Source organism: Gouania willdenowi, chromosome 18 (genome assembly GCF_900634775.1).
Source record: "Gouania willdenowi chromosome 18, fGouWil2.1, whole genome shotgun sequence".
Classification (NCBI taxonomy): Eukaryota; Metazoa; Chordata; class Actinopteri; order Blenniiformes; family Gobiesocidae; genus Gouania; species Gouania willdenowi.
Window position 1 is genome coordinate 8,319,940 of NC_041061.1, and position 16,821 is coordinate 8,336,760.

General features: G+C 37.9%; 1 protein-coding gene across 2 annotated transcripts in view; it reads right to left on the bottom strand.

Annotated features, from left to right (window-relative positions):
• Positions 1-3,907: 3,907 nt before the first annotated feature.
• LOC114480472 (glucosidase 2 subunit beta-like) overlaps positions 3,908-16,821 on the bottom strand; it is a 187,198-nt gene continuing 174,284 nt past the window's right edge. For both annotated transcript variants that reach the window (XM_028474644.1, XM_028474643.1), the window contains 2 exons: positions 7,730-7,829; positions 3,908-5,230 (listed from right to left, as the gene is read on the bottom strand). In XM_028474644.1, coding sequence (XP_028330445.1) covers positions 5,093-5,230; positions 7,730-7,829 — 238 coding nt within the window. In that variant the 3' untranslated portion in view covers positions 3,908-5,092. The remainder of the gene's footprint in view (positions 5,231-7,729; positions 7,830-16,821) is intronic.

Here is a 16,821-nt window from a genome sequence, read left to right on the forward strand (position 1 = left end):
GGGAAAAAGTGTTTCCATTGCGCTTTTGCGACAAATTTCAATATCGAAACGTCTGAAAAACCTCTTCATGAAAGCGTAAAAACTCTTTAGCGATATTTGATTGTTTTTTTTTAATTCAGGTGTTTCCATTACCATTTTTATTGCCCTTTTTATATTTTGAGCATTTCCAAGGTAATGAAAACGCAGCTATTGATGAAGCGGAGGATGAATTCTGTAGCTTCTAGTGCAAAAATGGAGTCAATCGCTGCAAATTTATTGGTGGCACACTTTTTCCGCAATGTTGACGTTTTTTTTTCTATTTTCAGGAATCGTGTTTGAACTGTTGTAATGTTCTTACTCATTTACTATAAATACAGAAAAAAATTATGACTGACCATATCATGAAGGTTTCTGATATCTGAGAAAGTTACGCATTCTTTAGTTCAGCAATATTTCTAATAATTTCTTTAATTGCGAAAAAGTGTGCCACCCTTTGCGAACGTTATATTGGCCCAATTTTTGGTACAGATGTTCAAAATATGAATAGAAACAAAACAAAATGCAATCTGGCAAAATTTGGAAAACTTTTTTTGATACCATTATATTTTTTAGGATGCCGATTTAGCTGATTGTGTCCAAATCGACACGTGTTCCCACTCAAATCAACTTAATGACTTTGATGACTCTCTTTGGATATGTTTTTTTTTTTTTGCAGTGATATAAACCCATGCAACGCCACAAAACGTATGTGATGGTAACATTGCAAACCAAGAGTTAATGGCAAAATCAGCACTAATGTGTGGAACGGCGGCTGAAGCCAGATAAATAGAAAGAAGCAGCAGTCCGTGGGCTACGAGGCCCGAGGCTATTGCATTGCTAGCAGGCAAGCAGCCACTCAGCTGCCCCAGCAGGGTTGGAATACATCAGACAACCTATTGGCTACCTGACAGCTGATTTAGCTCCCACTTTAATGAACAGAGCCACCCTGCAGGAGAGCCCCCCACAATCTGTTACATAACAACATCATAGACAGTTGGGCATGAGCAGACGCAGCTTCACGGGCAGGGGGCTGTCTTGTAAAATCAAGCCTCAGTTATAGCTGCAGTATACTGTAATAATTAAGTAGGCGATATGTATGGAATAAGCTCTGTGGTTTTAATAAATGTAGTGAAAAAAAATTCAATGCTTAGAAAATTGTGTTTCATTTAAATAGATTAAAAGGTTTACACAGTCATTCCATTTGCAAGTCTCTTAAACAATGGGTGCTGTGCAATAATAAATTAGAATTGAAACAATACTGGATTTTTTTCCTCTCATGGAAGACAAAAGCCAACACTTCAGACATTCAGCCCTGAAGTCCTTTGTTTGCATAAACAACCTAAATCTGTAATATTTAGAGATGCATTGGGCTGATACCTGCTTAATATACTTGTTAATGTCCACCGATACCAAGAACCAATACCCATTGCATGCAATTGCTTTAAATCAGAGATGGGCATGTTTTTTTTAAGTCATTTTGTCTATTTTCTTGTCAATATGGCAAATTGTTGCCGTTTTTGTGGTATGTTTTTTTTTTTTAATTAATGTCTTTTTGTGAATTTTTCTGTATTTTCGTGCAATTTTGTTTTGCATTTTATGCGTCTTTGAAAGTCCTTTGTATATGCTGTTGTGTTTGGTAGTCATTTAGTGTTAAGTGGCTTCTTTACTCTGTCTTGTTATGATTGTGTACTTTTGTTGACATTTTTGTGCATTTGCTGTTGTGTTTTCTGTTTCTGGAGTTTTGCGTGTTACGTTGGGCTTCATATAACTTCCAACTTCATGAATTCTAATTTTGTTTTTGGGGCCGCACAAGATTAAACGAGGTTCGCCAGTTGCCTATACCTGCTTTCAACGGTGGTCTGTCATTTCTGTTACATATTTTTGGGATGGTCGCTAGGGGGAGCTAATCTGAAAGCGCCAGATTATAAGTATCGATATTGAATCAGTTTTGGAAAACAAGTGGTCTGGGTTGCATCTCTAATAAAATCGTGACCTTCATGGCAGTGCCATTACTTAATAAAAAAATGTCCTTTGGAAAGCTTTACAACAATCGTCCTAATATGGCAACGTCCATTATTACATCATCAAACGTATTTGAACTATTTGTGTGGAGGTTTGGCTAGGATTCCTCTTAATCAGCTGCCCATTGGAAGTGTTTGGCTGACAGTTCAATCAAACTCCAACGAGACGTGACTGAAAATATCCAGAACTGGAAGATGTTGGGGGGTCCTTGAACATCTGTCCATCTCTGTTCTGCCTTCACTACGGAATGCATGTTTAATTTCTAGCTGGGATGTTAAAAAACTGTCAATCATCACAGTCAGTCAACAGTCAGTCGTTTTTGCTCTTTCTGTGTGCGAGTGCCTGACTTATGCATTTTACAACGTCCGCACTAAGACGAATATACTGACTACTGCTCAATTCTTGATGTTGGGCTAGTATGTGATGAAAACAGAAAACAATCCCATATAGCTGTGTACGACAAAATATCAATAAATATTACATTATATCAAATCAGATAACTTTTTATCCCCTAAAGCACATGTCAAACCTCATGGCCCAGGGGCCAAATCCGGCCCTTTGGAGCATCCAAATTGGCCCGCAGAAGAAAGGTTAAAATGACAGAGGAAAACATGAATCATTGGTGTAAATGACAACTCAACAATATTTAAAGGAGCCCACAGTTTTCCCGGTGCTTATATCACACGACTGGAGTCTTTTTTAATGTTAAACTGTGGAAAATACTCAAATTTCTTTCAAATCCTTAAAATTTCCTCAAATAAAAACATAATATTCCCTAAATTAAAAAAGATATGAGTCACAAGATCTAGGAAATTCTAAGGAGGAGACCCTGTTTGGGCTGATATTTGTCACTTATTGCTTGGATATGGTCGGTTTCTGACATATTTAGTATTTATGTACACGTAGAGTACAAAACTATGGCACAATAATGTTGAAATTACGTTTTCCTGCAAAAACAATCTGTGGCCCACTTGGGATCAAAACTGCTTCTTATTTGGCCCCTGAACTAAAATGACTTTGATACCCTAAAGCACATTTCACACAGCTAGTGTAGATTTAAAATGAGCTAACATATACTTGTAAACATTTAAGCTCATCTCCACCTGTAAGACTGAGGTGAGAACGAGCGACGGTGCTTTTAACGTCTGGAAAAGCATTGCTATCTTTTTTTTTTTCTAATGTGATTTTATTCACGATGACATAGAAAAAGTTGATTTCAATTGGAGTTATTGAAGTAAACGATCAACCTATTGCTATCCTGGTAAGACAGATTCCGCAAAAGTGAATTATTTGGAAGCAACATGCAACGCTAATCAATGACTGCGTCAGTCTCTAGTAGCATTAGCATGATTTCTAAATCGGGGGTAAAGCAGCACATGCAGAATGTGTTCAACACTTGATGTATTACCAACACTTAGCACATCTTAGCGAAACATGCTAGCATACACAATTCATATACGTAACACGATAACGAAAAGTGCAGCAACTTTACTGATTCTTCTTAACTCAGGTCTTTTACATAGTGACTTTTACATGTAGGCATCATAAAAAAACAAAACAAAAAAACAACAGCATTTGAAAGTATATTTCTTTACACAACTTATTCAGTATTCAAACATCAACAGAAGTTGCTATAATAGTACAGGTACAGCTAAAAAAAATTAGAATATCCCATAAATGATATAAACTCATGACACATAGAGTGAATTATTATTAAATATTTGAAGCCTTTATTTCTTGAAATTTTGATGATTACGGCTTATGAAATATAATGAAAACCCAAAATTCAGTGTCTCAGAAAATTTGAATATTACATAAGATGAATTAAAAAAGGATATTTTAAACTGAAAGGTTTCTATGCACTTAATACTTGGTTTGCCTGCGTGAATGCAGCATGGCATGGAGCCAATCAACCTGTGGCACAGCTCAGGTGTAATGGAAGCAGGTAATCTAGGGATGATAGATGAAAAATAGCCTTCTGGCTAAATCTGGTATATTTTCTATATGAATATTAATGTAACCTGTGCCTGTTAAATAAACCAATAAATACATCTGCATTGTGGGGTTTGGTGCCTCTTGACCATAGCCCATAGATTCCATAGGGAGTTCAGTTCAGGCCAGTTTGTCAGCCAATCTTACACAGTAACACCATGGTCATTAAACCAACGTTTGGCAGTGTACGCAGGCATCAAGACCTACAGGCAAATCAAATCAGCATCTCCATAAAGCTTGTCAGCAGAGGGAAGCATAAAGTGCAGTGGATTCTGCGTTAAGTGCATAATTCCACAGTTCTGTCATCTGCTGGTGTTGGTAGACTGTCCACAGTCAACACAGCATCTACTAGGACATTTTAGAGCACTTCCTTCTGCTGACAAGCCTAAAAGTTGCTCCAATGACCATGGTGTTATTGTGCTTGAATGGCCAGCAATCAAACCTCACTCCAACTATGGGCGTTTGTCAAGAGGAAGATCAGAGACACGAGAGGCAACAATGCAAATGATCTGAAGGCTGCTATCAAAGTAACCTGGTCTATAACCTGGGCAGTGACACAGGTTGATCACCTCCATCATGCCACACTGCATTGAGTCAGTAATTAAGGAGGCCCAACCAAGTATTGAGTGCATAGAAATGAATATCAGTTTCAGAATCCTAAGATTTCTGTTTAAAAAATCTTTTTTTTTTTAATCTTATGTAAGATTCTAATATTCTGAGACACTAATCCTTAATCATCAACATTTCAAGAAATAAAGGCTTGAAATATTTCACTTTCTGTCATGACTCATGAGTCTATATCATATATAGGTTTCACTTTCTGAAATGAGTGACTAAAAAAATATTGAACTTTTTACAGAATATTCTAATTTTCTATTAGATGTACCTGTACAAGAACCAACGGACATCCAAGTAGTTTGGAGACATTGCTGAGCGCTGACCTTTGTTAAGCCTACTTAGAGTGTATATGTTCTGACAACAGAGACCTCTGCCCATCACCGCGGGCAGGCACGCCAAAGGGGAGGCTGGGGTTCAAGATATTCCAGGCTTGTGGGCAGGGTCACAGTTCACTGTGTATACCTTGCTGCTTTAGCACCGGCTGACAGGCCACCGGTGTCTGAAAGTCCATAATGTACTGGCATTTGCTGGGCTCCTTCACTGATCGTAAGGCTGTCTCTGTTCCACATGTCAGCGTGACCTAGAAAGGCACAAAGAAGGAGACGAGGTAGTGCGGTGAGAAGAGTCAGGAGCCTTGTCAGTTTCATTTCACAAGACGGACCTTTAGAATATTTAGGACAATCCTACTACTGTATGTCCTGGCATGTTATATACAGTAAGTTTTAGTCCTCGTGATTACCGCAGTGGTTTTCAAACTTGTTTGACTTATTTCTGAATCCAAGTACATTAGAACAGTTTAATCAGGATCATTTCTATCATCATTTTGTGTGTCATTTTGTGTGTTTTTGGTGTAATCTTGTGTTATTTTGTTGTCGTTTGTCTCTTTTTTTTATTAATCAGTATATTTTTCTCTTATTTTCTCTCAGTGTGTGTGTTTTTGGTGTCGTTTGGTTGTTTCTTATGTCGTTTTGTATGTTTCTCTGTTATTTTTGTGTATTTTGTAGTGATTCTGTGCATTTTTCTCTGATTTAGTGCATCTTTGTTATTGTTTTGTATGTTGCTGGTAATAGTAAATATTTTTCTCTCTTAGTGTGTGTGTGTTTGGTGTCATTCAGCTTATTTTTCTCTTATTTTGTGTTTCTTTTGTTGTCTTTTTGTGAGTTGCAGGTAATATTTAGTATGATTATCATTTCTAATTAAAAATAAACATTATAAAACCCCATATTTTTAATGCTTTCTTTGGTTAATGTTTCTCTCTCTCAAGTACCACCTGTAGTGCCAGTGCCGTAATTTTGATTATTCCACAAATGTTTTCAGTAGTTTTGCTCTAACTTACATTTTCTATCTAATTGCAGTTTGTCTAGTTTCCATTGAGGAATGGGCATAAAGGTAAATTAGATGAAAACATCTTCAAAGTCATTTATTTTATTTTAAATATATGTTTTCCAATGATTTAGGTCAAGCATGCTCAAACAGTGAGAAACCAACATTCACAATCAGATATTTTACTTGCAATTCAAGTGTTTTCGTAGATACAATGTTGGTTATTCATTGGTTTGTAGATAAAATTGTGACTCTTTCATTGGTCAAGTGCAGTGGTTCTCAAATATGTTAGGCTCAAGTACCCCTTTCTCCTATTTCTGAATCCAAGTTCCCCTTTTGTCTGACTCTGACTACAGCATTTTGCTCAGAATACTACAGTATGTAAAAACCATTATACATTATAATGATGGAATGAGTGATTTTTTCATTTTTATTTTTTTAATCATTTCCAGTCATCTCCCACCTGATGACTCTTATATTTTCAGTTCATGTTCTAATCAAGATTATTTCAATCATCATTACTATGATTATCATTTTTAACTAAAAATAAACATTATAAAACCCCATGTTTTTATTGCTTTTATTTGTTAATTTCCCCACTCTCTTTCTCTCAAGTACCCCCTGTAGTGCCATTGTGTACCCCCATTTGAGAAACACTGGTCGAGTGTGTCTGCTGAAGCTTGAAATCAAGCATGGATTATACAAACAACCGAGCGATCTTTTTCTCTGACATTCTAAGACCAACTATAAGTCGTTTTCAGAGTCAAGCAAGTAGTAATTACTTTAAAAACTAAGTAATTTACTATATTTCTAGTTTGCATTCACACATATACCAGCAAATATATTTGATTTAATATTAGGTAACAGGCAGTTGAAATAAATCACATTCGTCATTTTCAAAGACAAAGTTACATAGTTACACATTCATTTGGATTCTCCTACTTTTGGGCCAATGCATTGAAAAGTTATTTTTGAGATTGTTGGTATTGTTGGGCGACCGTGGCTCAGGTGGTAGTGGGTCGTCTTCTGATCGAGAGGTTGGGGGTTTGATCCCAGTACCTGACTAAGTGTCGAAGTGTCCTTGGGCAAGACACTGAACCCTAAGTTGCTCCCAGTGGTCGACTAGCGCCTTGCATGGCAGTCCTGTCCCACTGGTGTGTGAATGTGAGAGTGATTGGGTGAATGAGCTGATATGTAAAGCGCTTTGAGACTGCTTCAGTGTGGTGATAAAGCACTATATAAAATCAAGTCCATTTACCAAGTCCCAAGTCCATTTACACTGGAAAAAAAAAAAAAAACTAAAAACCTCATAAAATCTCTGCAAACGATTCTTTCTTACTATCCGGTTTCCACCAAACTTGTCCTTAGATTATGGAAGGGGACTTTGGTACGTCTACCAAACAATGACTGCGTCAGTTAGTTGATACATTACAATTAGGGAAGATCAGAGGTCAACAAGTAAGGCCTTGACTCATACAATAATCTAGTGGCTCAGTTTGTGTTCTTAAAATGCGTGACTGAGGATGAAAAACAGGATGTATGTTTTCTAACAAAGAAAAAAACTGCATAATGTATCTTTGACTTGAATTGTTCGTGAATACGATTGTAGCAGAAAATGGTAAATTACAAATGTAAACCAAGCCATTGTCTTATATTGGTTTTTCATATAAATCCCTACACGTGAATCTATATTTAACATTCATTTCCATAAAGTAAATAAATAGTAGTAAACACTTGTGTGTGTTGTAATACTTACTGTAGCACTGCGAGAGCCTCCTTGCCAACAGGGTTCTCCATTCTCATACACCATCTGCCCGTACTGGTTCTTTGGCGTTCCTGACCACGTTCCCCAAACCCTAAAGATAAAATAAATAAATACAGAATAAGTGCTTTGATCAGGTGCTGTGAAAATGTTGTATCTTAAGGTAATAATTGCTATTTACGAGCCCACAAAGAAACGTGTAGCTTTCTTTTTTTTATAAACGGCTTTACTTGCTTTGTTCCTATCAGTGTTTCTTTCTCCTCCCCAGCTTGTGTTAAACCACAGAGGCAAAATAATACCAATAATTAATTATTTGTAACAGACAATAAAGAGAAGATAGTCTCAGGGGACGGCGTGTCTGCGCAGTGCCAGCTCATTACATTCTCACCGAAATTTCCAGAGAGTTGGGAGAACCAAAGCAAACGCAGGCACCAGTGGCCAGTGTCCAAATCCGATTTGACAGATGCCATTTCATCACGCTCTGACTGACTAACTTGCTCTGATCTTTAGTCAAGCTCGAGCAGCTTCTTTGAGACGTCAACCGCAGTCATGCTGCTGCTAAGTATTGATTTTTGTACTACGTTGTAATCCTGTTAGGTGGGGGGGGGGGGGGATCTTTTGTGCATCTGGTGCAGAAGATTTCTTGCTCTGATCACTCTCCTTACATCAGCTAGCAAGGGTTTTCCTATCAAGGCGTAGCATAAATAATAAAATCAATCTTTTTCACTCAGCGATAGAAAGAAGAAAGTTGCAGATCATTATTTTGGACGACTCACAAGTCCCAGATTAATCATTTCGACTAAGAAGCTATAAAATGCTTTACATTTAAAGCTTTGTACTTTTAATTGACTAAAGTGCAGCAAGTGTGCCCCGAGGAATCATCGCCTGGGCAATGACCTTTATATAGAAGAGTAAAGTAGAAAAATCTGCTCTACACTTTCAAGGCTGTATAAAACAAACACCTTTTCAACTATTTTGTATCCCTTGGTACTTAAGTTGTGATCGTTGCACTTTGGTAAGGATTGATGTGCTTTGTGTGTTTGCCTTTATGCAGAGATGAATCTATGGACCTGACCTTCCATCTATCTAGCTATGTAACTAGATCCTTTAAGTTGCTTACAAATAACAATAATAAAACTTTTAAAGAATCTTGGACAAAACATGTCAGTTGTCATGTTGTATTGTTATTAGAGAAGGACCGGAAAGAAAATTCTTGACCAAAACCAAAATTACTATGCAAAGTATTCATCCCATTGCATTTATGGGTATAAATGTGTACTAACCTCACTAAAATAAAAATAAATAAATAAATAAATAAATAAATAAATAAATAAATAAATAAATAAATAAATAAATAAATAAAAAATAAAAAAATAGTCCAGCAAAACAGCAGAAGCTATTCACCAACACTGAGGGCCATGAGACAGCACCACTGCAGCCATGACCCATCACAGCCCCTAGTGCACAGGGCCCCCTCTGAGGAAACACTTGGATAGTAATCCTAAAACATAACAAAACTATAAAAACAATATAAAAGAACAATCCTAAAACTATAAGAACAACATAAAAGAACAGAATTCTGAAACTGTAAAAACAACAGAAAAGATAACAATCCTAAAACTATAAAAACAACAAAAGGCAACACTCCTAAAACTATAAAAATATAAAAACAGCATAAAAAATAGCAATCCCAAAACTATAAAAACAACAAAAGGTGACAATAAAAACATTAAAGACAACAATCCTAAAATGAATAAATAATGAGTTGATCATGTTGCCCTTGGATCAGATACAGTCACATTTTTGTGGCCCCTGTTGTGATAGAGTTGCCCATTCTTGTTCTAGGCTTCAATAAGTTTAAAGATACTACATCCAGTTGTCCATGTTTATTTGTTTCCATGAAAACAAGAAAGCTTTGCAAAGTGTTCCAAATTTCTCTCCACATGGCCATAAAAGACATTCTGCTTCTCATATGACCACGACAAGAGCAAACGTCGGGTCTTCTTCTTTCCTTCCTGACAGCAGCTTCACCTCCTCCTTCCTTGTACATGGACTGTCTCTCCATCCTGCAGAGTGGCTTTTCTGTTGCTTACGATGTGCTTGGCTTATTTAGGAATGCCTGAATGGGTCAGTCAGAGGTGAATTGCTCACACAAGTGGAAGCTTGCTGGGCCTGAACGTTGCACCTTTTTTCTTTTCCTCCCTCTGAGCCATTTTGATTGGGTTTTAGCACTCTGTTAGCACCAGGAGGCCCTCAAATGGATTGCTGTCAGAGCCGGGAAGCATGGCTCAGAGAGTGACAGTGCTGCAACTTGTTGACCGGCAATCCCTCGTGCACCTTTACGGTTTTCCTCCTTGGTTATCGCTAAAGCTGCCATCCTCATACTCACATACACACACGGTACTCCTTTAGTTCACCTTTGTTAACGTCCATCCTTAATCTCCATTCACACTCTGTCAGCCCTCCCGTGCCCCAGGGGGCAGCATTGGCCCTGTCAATTAGGCTTGAGTTATCACTGAGATGTGGCCACCACGCTCAAGTCATTTGAACTCACAAGACTCACAGATGGAATCTTATTGACAGATCATTCCCAGTAATAATACCTTCTTGCCTCTTGGTATTGGCAGACCATTCTCAACAGTACGTTTTGCCGTTATCAACCGGGGCTGCCAATTTACACCTGTCGAAAAGAAACACATTTGGCTTCTCCGTCTAATTTCTAAGCACTAAGAGTCCATACATATTTCTATACGTTCGTCTGACCCCCCGTGCCACACAATACGGCTCAAACCTGAATGTGCAGAATGGACCCCCGTGGCTCAGTGACAACTTCATTTTCTCATCCAATTTGTCACAGTTTGGCTTTAAGCTGCAGCCATGACACAAATCATGCTCGCTGGCACTTGCAGCAGCAAAAGCAGGACCAGTCTCCTTAAATTATCTGGGTTACCATTAGGATTTCAGGGTTCCTACAGCTTCAGTCAAATTAAATTCAAGACTTTTTATTGCCATTTAAAATTAGATTAAAGAGCAACTTGACAGTAAACATAATGGGGGGAAAAAATGCCACATGAATTACATAACATTAGGGTAATTTTTTTCCAGTGTCTATTGCAGACGTGCAACGAGCGGCCCCCAAAGTAAACACACAAAAATACAGTAAATTATACAAAAAACAAAAACAAAACCAAACTAAAATAATCAAAATCACTCCAAAAACACACAAGATGACTACAAAAATAATCAGAAATGTATAAAACAACAACAAAAAAAGAAGAAGAAAAAAAAGAACTATTAAGAAAAGCCATTAGGAAAAATCTTCATTGCACAGGTAATGTTGTTGAAATTTGTTGCAAGCATGACGCGCATCTGCACAGAGTCCCGCTGCAACCGCGTCACTGTTTTGTAGTTGGTTCTGCTGTCGTGATTGCGCGATGTTACGGTAAATTATATATATTTTTAAAAACGAATGTTACCTTTTATTTTAAAATGTGAGACTAATTACAATTATAAAATCACATTATACTTATGTGTTAAAATTTAAGACTTTTGAAACACTGATTTAAAATATTTTAATGACAATTAAGGCCTTAGATTCATGAATTTAATGACTTTTGAGACTTTTTAAGGTACCCTGAAGATAAGAATAGAATGAATAACATAGATGACAAATAATTTTCTGTAAAAAAATGGAAGCAAAAACAAAACAGGGAAACAAAGCCGGACTTCCTGCTAATGATTAATGGTGGTGTATGTTGGAGATATGCATGGTTTCGGAGCTAAAACGCAGAGAATCTTATTTACAGTTAAGATTCCCTCTCTAATGGCATAAAAAATGTCTTCCATCACAGATAAGACTGTAATAGTAGCCTTTCTTGCTAGCTAAACCTATTACCCCTACATTTACTTTGCATCGTGGGTGCAGCAGAGGACTTGGAGATGCCTCCAACTGCAGGCTTTAAAGGGATGATTTAATTACCATTTAATGCTTTCTATGAGTCACTGAGGTGCGGTTCCTAATAACACGCAAAATGGCAGATAGAGTTACACTCACTGTTCACAAAAAGCTGCTTCAATTTTTGATAATTTTGATATTAAAGCACAATTTACTGTTAGTTTCTATATTTCAGTGAAAACTTGATTTAGTTTTAGTCATTTTTTCCTAAACTTTAGTCTACTTTTATTCAACCAAATGTAAAATGATGATGCCAATTTCCTACAGAGATCTTACATCTGATTGGCTAATTTAACCCCATGTCCCTCCACTTTCCACCAACCTTCCTGTTTCTTGAAATTAGCCACTGATTGGACAAAATGTGACCAAAGCTGGTAAAAGTTAGCGTTCCAATTGAGAGGCAAAATGGACTATGAAGTCATTTTTACTATTGCAACAACACATCATCAGTAGGGTAACGCTAAACTGTCTCACAGCAGTTCCAACACTTGGTGAACATGGCTTCAGAATGATAGGACGAGCTGAACATCAAAGGATCCAAAAGCAACATCGCTATAAACGCTTGGCAGCCACAAAATGGTTGTCCCAGATGTACATATGGTTTGAAAGTTTGTAATCTACTTTTTAATAATCAAGTACCTATGCCAAGGAGTTAATGATTTCACAGGGGGTTGTTTGTTTGTTTTTAGCAGGATTACGTCAAGAGTGGAAGTTTTGACAAAACTGATTTTGACAAAATTCTAACCAAAGATAGACCATACGCCATGGAAGATTCCAATTTAAGAGGGGATCCGGATCAATATACTAATTCTGGATTCGTTTGAAAAATCGACAAATCCCTATCTGTTGTCGTTGGTGACATTTTCAAAAAATATCTTGATTTAAAATGAACTGATCTTTATGAAATTTGACTCGAGCTAGTTTTGCAATTACCCAACAGAGTTTCATCACTGATCCAGATAACAGCCAAAGAGGATATTTGCCACTTGGTGAAGGTTTGTACTCTTACTTGTTCTCATTTTAATTGTTTTCAACCAACCTGTTTAATGCATTTTAGTTAGTTAGGGTTAAACAAAGCCGCATTTGTCTTTGTCTGCATTTAGTTCAAGATTGAGACAGGTTAAAAAAAATTACTGTCAAAGGAAATTATGGTGAAAAATATTAATTGCCAAAATTACCATACTTTGCTTATAAAGCTAAGCTATTCATATTTGAATACAAGGATAAAACTTTTTGTATCTGTCATAGTACTGATAGTACTTAACAGAATTTTTTTGTAATCTAATCCTCATAAAAGGTAATTAGCATTTGAAAAAAGCTGATTAGCATCCTTTTCTTCTTGTGATAATGGCTTTAGCGGATATAAGATCCTCTTATTTCCTTAAAATGCTGTGGTTGCCAGTGATTCAGTTTTAAAGTTCATCTCCGTGCTAATCCGTCCGCCTCGAGTGATAAATCCCGAAGATCCACAGCTAATCTCACTCAACAGTGAGAGGACAGCCACAAATCAACCTTTGAGAAGCAAAAAATACTATTTGGACGGATGTTCAAACTGCGCGCAGGAAACCAAATCTGGGCCAAAAGTCTTGGAGCATGCCTTGTTGTGTGGATGCTAAATATTTGTGTATGTGTGTTTGAAGATGATGAACAAACCCACAGGGAGAAAAGAACAGAATGGTGGCCCCATTTGGTGCGTCTGTTGTTTTCTCAAGTAAACAATGAAAAATTGCCTTCAACAACATCTTCGTGTTTGCGGATATTAGTGTCTGTAGCACCGCCACCATCACGTCAATACTGCCAATATTAGAAACCTCTTTGAAACAAGCTTGTGTGTATACAAAACAATGAAATCAAATCTATTATGTATTTCAACTTGTCGTTAACACATTTAATCAAATGCAGGAGTAAACCACAGAACTGATTGTTGGGGATTAAATATGTTTTTTCCCAACATGTTTAGATTTTTAGCTATTCAACTATATTTTCTAGTCTGTGAATTCAGTTGATATACAAACTCACGATAAGTCTAGAAATCGTCAAAAACCAACCAAAAATACCTACGGTGGCTTTAAAACCAACTAAAAAATTTCAACAAATAATTGTCTTTGATTTATTTTTCAACTTGTGTTCACCTTATTTCATAACATGTTTCATCCTATTCCTGTGTGACTACTTCCTGATTGTGTGTGTAACTTTCTGTTTGACAACTAGATACATGAAAATTGAAAGAGGGTGTACTTAGGCTATGTTATGTGGAACAATCTACTCAGCTGTCCTAATCTGACTTCAAAATCAGTATGTAGTGCGTTCACATTCGATAGTATGTAAAGATTGAGTACGAGAGAAATACCCAGATGTATACTATAGTGGGACGTTTTTGAAATATGCATGGTGGGCACACTAGTCATATTCAACCGCCCCATAATTCATTGTGATCGGAGAGTAAACTCGCCCTGGGACCGGCTTCAAGCTAAAAGTCAAACATCCCCTTTTCAAAAGAAAAGCATTGCTTCTTGTCTTCCATTGGTTTTTAACGCTTTTATGAATAGGGCTCCTGTTTTGAAGTTAACAGGAAATTTTGTCAGTAGCACAATGGCGGGTCTCCGAAAATCTACGAAATGTCTTCATGAAATGTGGTTCCGCGACTTTTATGGATCAAATGATGCTTTCAGAACTTTCAAAGGTGGCGAATCAGGCTTTTGTCGTAGTAAATTTAAAATGCATCTTGTGAAACTTGGAAGTGTACTTCAGTGGGAACGGTCACCATAAAAATCATACAAATAGTTACCTTACACTTGTAAGCCTTTCACAATAAGAGCACAGGTTTAACAACAAAATTCAATTGCTAGTCATTGATTTCATGTGATAATTTCTTTATTCAACTATGAAAAAAGTTAATGTTTGAAGGAAAACATAACCCCCCCCCCGCTATTGATGACCACATTAAGTATATTCTATAATTTTTGTTCCAGCATGACAAGCTATTTACTGCTTTTGGTTTCCATTATAAAGACATGGGAGGATTATCTGGCCAAAAACCCCATAACTGCCCAAGTTACTTGCTGCTGTAAACACATTTTCTGTCAGTTCTCATGTGCCGGCAAATCATCGCATTACTTCTAAATAGTTTTCTGAATAAAAAAAGGCTCCTTGTACTGAACCCTAACCTCGTGCCGTACTAATGAAATACAGCACCTGTGTTCAGATGGTGTAAAGTTTATGCTTATTACTGTCACTTTGCTGCTTGCAGCATCCACTCATTACTGCCACGGCAATGAATTACACCTCACAGCGAAGCAATTCGCTGCTTTAACAAGGGGTCTGGAGCAAGTAAGTTAGTCTCCTCACAACACGGTTAATGCACTAATCATTTACAGTGTGAGACGCTGCAATGCCCCGACAGGGAGGGAGAGTAATTTAGGAGCGGTTGGTTCATTTGGATTCAACACAGCAGAGATGGGGGGGAATGGAGGAAGAATTGAAGACCTGCTGTCTTAACCGAGCGGTGCTGGCATTCCTAACCCTTGCCATTTGTGTCAGGTCACCAATCGGAGAGCGGCGTGATTACTGTGCCAGTCACTAATGCTCCTCTCGGGCCTCCTAGCGTTCACCATGCCCAGTGCCTTATAAATAATTCATACGATTAGGAACATGTGAGGGGCACATGTTCAGCCAGGGATTTACTTTCACTTCGTTTCATGGGTAATACACAAAAATGGGGGAATTCAGGCCTGCTTTTGTATGCCAGTAGGCATCAGGATTCAAATACATCATTATTGTATGGCATGTGAATAAATTATACTTTAACTGATATTTACATTTTTGGGGAGTTGGCGAGATAAATGCATACCGTAAATCCTCTGTTTTCCACTTTCCTCATGTATAGAACCCTGACCCACATAATTACCCAGAAATCACGAGCAAAACACCAGTGCCGCCTTTCTCTTATTATTCAATGCATTTGCTGCATAAACAGAGTACCGAGGCCATTTTAAGCTCATATCTAAAACACACCCGGGCTTCTATATTTCATCAACACCTCCTGATGGATCTAAATCAGGGCTGATGTCAAAACCAAATCAGTATTCTGTTAACTTCTCACTTGTGCCTCATTAGCGGCTAGCCTACACGTTGCCATGGCTACCCAGCAGTGAGGCCATCAGGGGTTCAACAGTGTCAGATCCCCCCTGCACCCTTCTCTCCATTCCATACCACTTTAACCCTCTCTTAAGACGCACTAGAGTCTTCAGCCATTTGCGATGATTGCCGGATAAAACTCCTCCTGATTGGTTGCACTGACCGTATAGACATTAGGCACAAAAATACCTGAGTGTCCTCAGATTAGAGGAGTGAGACAAATTCCTATAGCAACCTGGATGACAGGATAATAACTAGTACTCTACACTGGCATGCTCCACTTAAACACTGGGCATTAAGCGCGTGCCATGTAGTTCCCAGGCAGAGATGACACCTCTCCACTCTAATGGTACTACAACAGACGACCTTGAAAGCTTGAAAACGAGCACGATGAGCGGGAACACTTAACGGCATAATTATGCTCTCATGTCAGTGGGACCGTTACCGCTCTGCGGGTCAATCTGCTACGACTTTGTTGAGATGAGAGAAAAGTTCAATGTGAAAGTCAGTTTTATTGAAAACACGCAATGCGTTACATGGACAAATCTCGACAGAAAAGCAGATCAGAGCAACATACTACAACAAGAAAATAATGGATATTGCCTGTAGCAACCTCCATCAAAAGATCATATCTTATACTAGAGCAGGGGTGAGTAATGCGTCGATCGCAATCTACCGGTCGATCGCAGAGATTTTCTCTCAATCGCGCACATGAACTGCAAGACTTCATAAATGAAAGATTATGGCACAGTCACGTATACCAGAAATGAAACCTAACAATTCCGCTTCTGATCTCCATTTGAGGGGGCACTAGTGCACAAATCTGTCCATTTACAACATCTAATAATAAGTAGAAGAAGACCCTCCGCCAGCCCAAAGTTGCTAACAGACAGCCTGACCAGGTACATTTATAAGCAGAATTGCCAGACACCCCACGTGTGGAGGTTACTGAAATTCTTCTAATGAACAAAGTGAGTTACAAATACTGAAACGC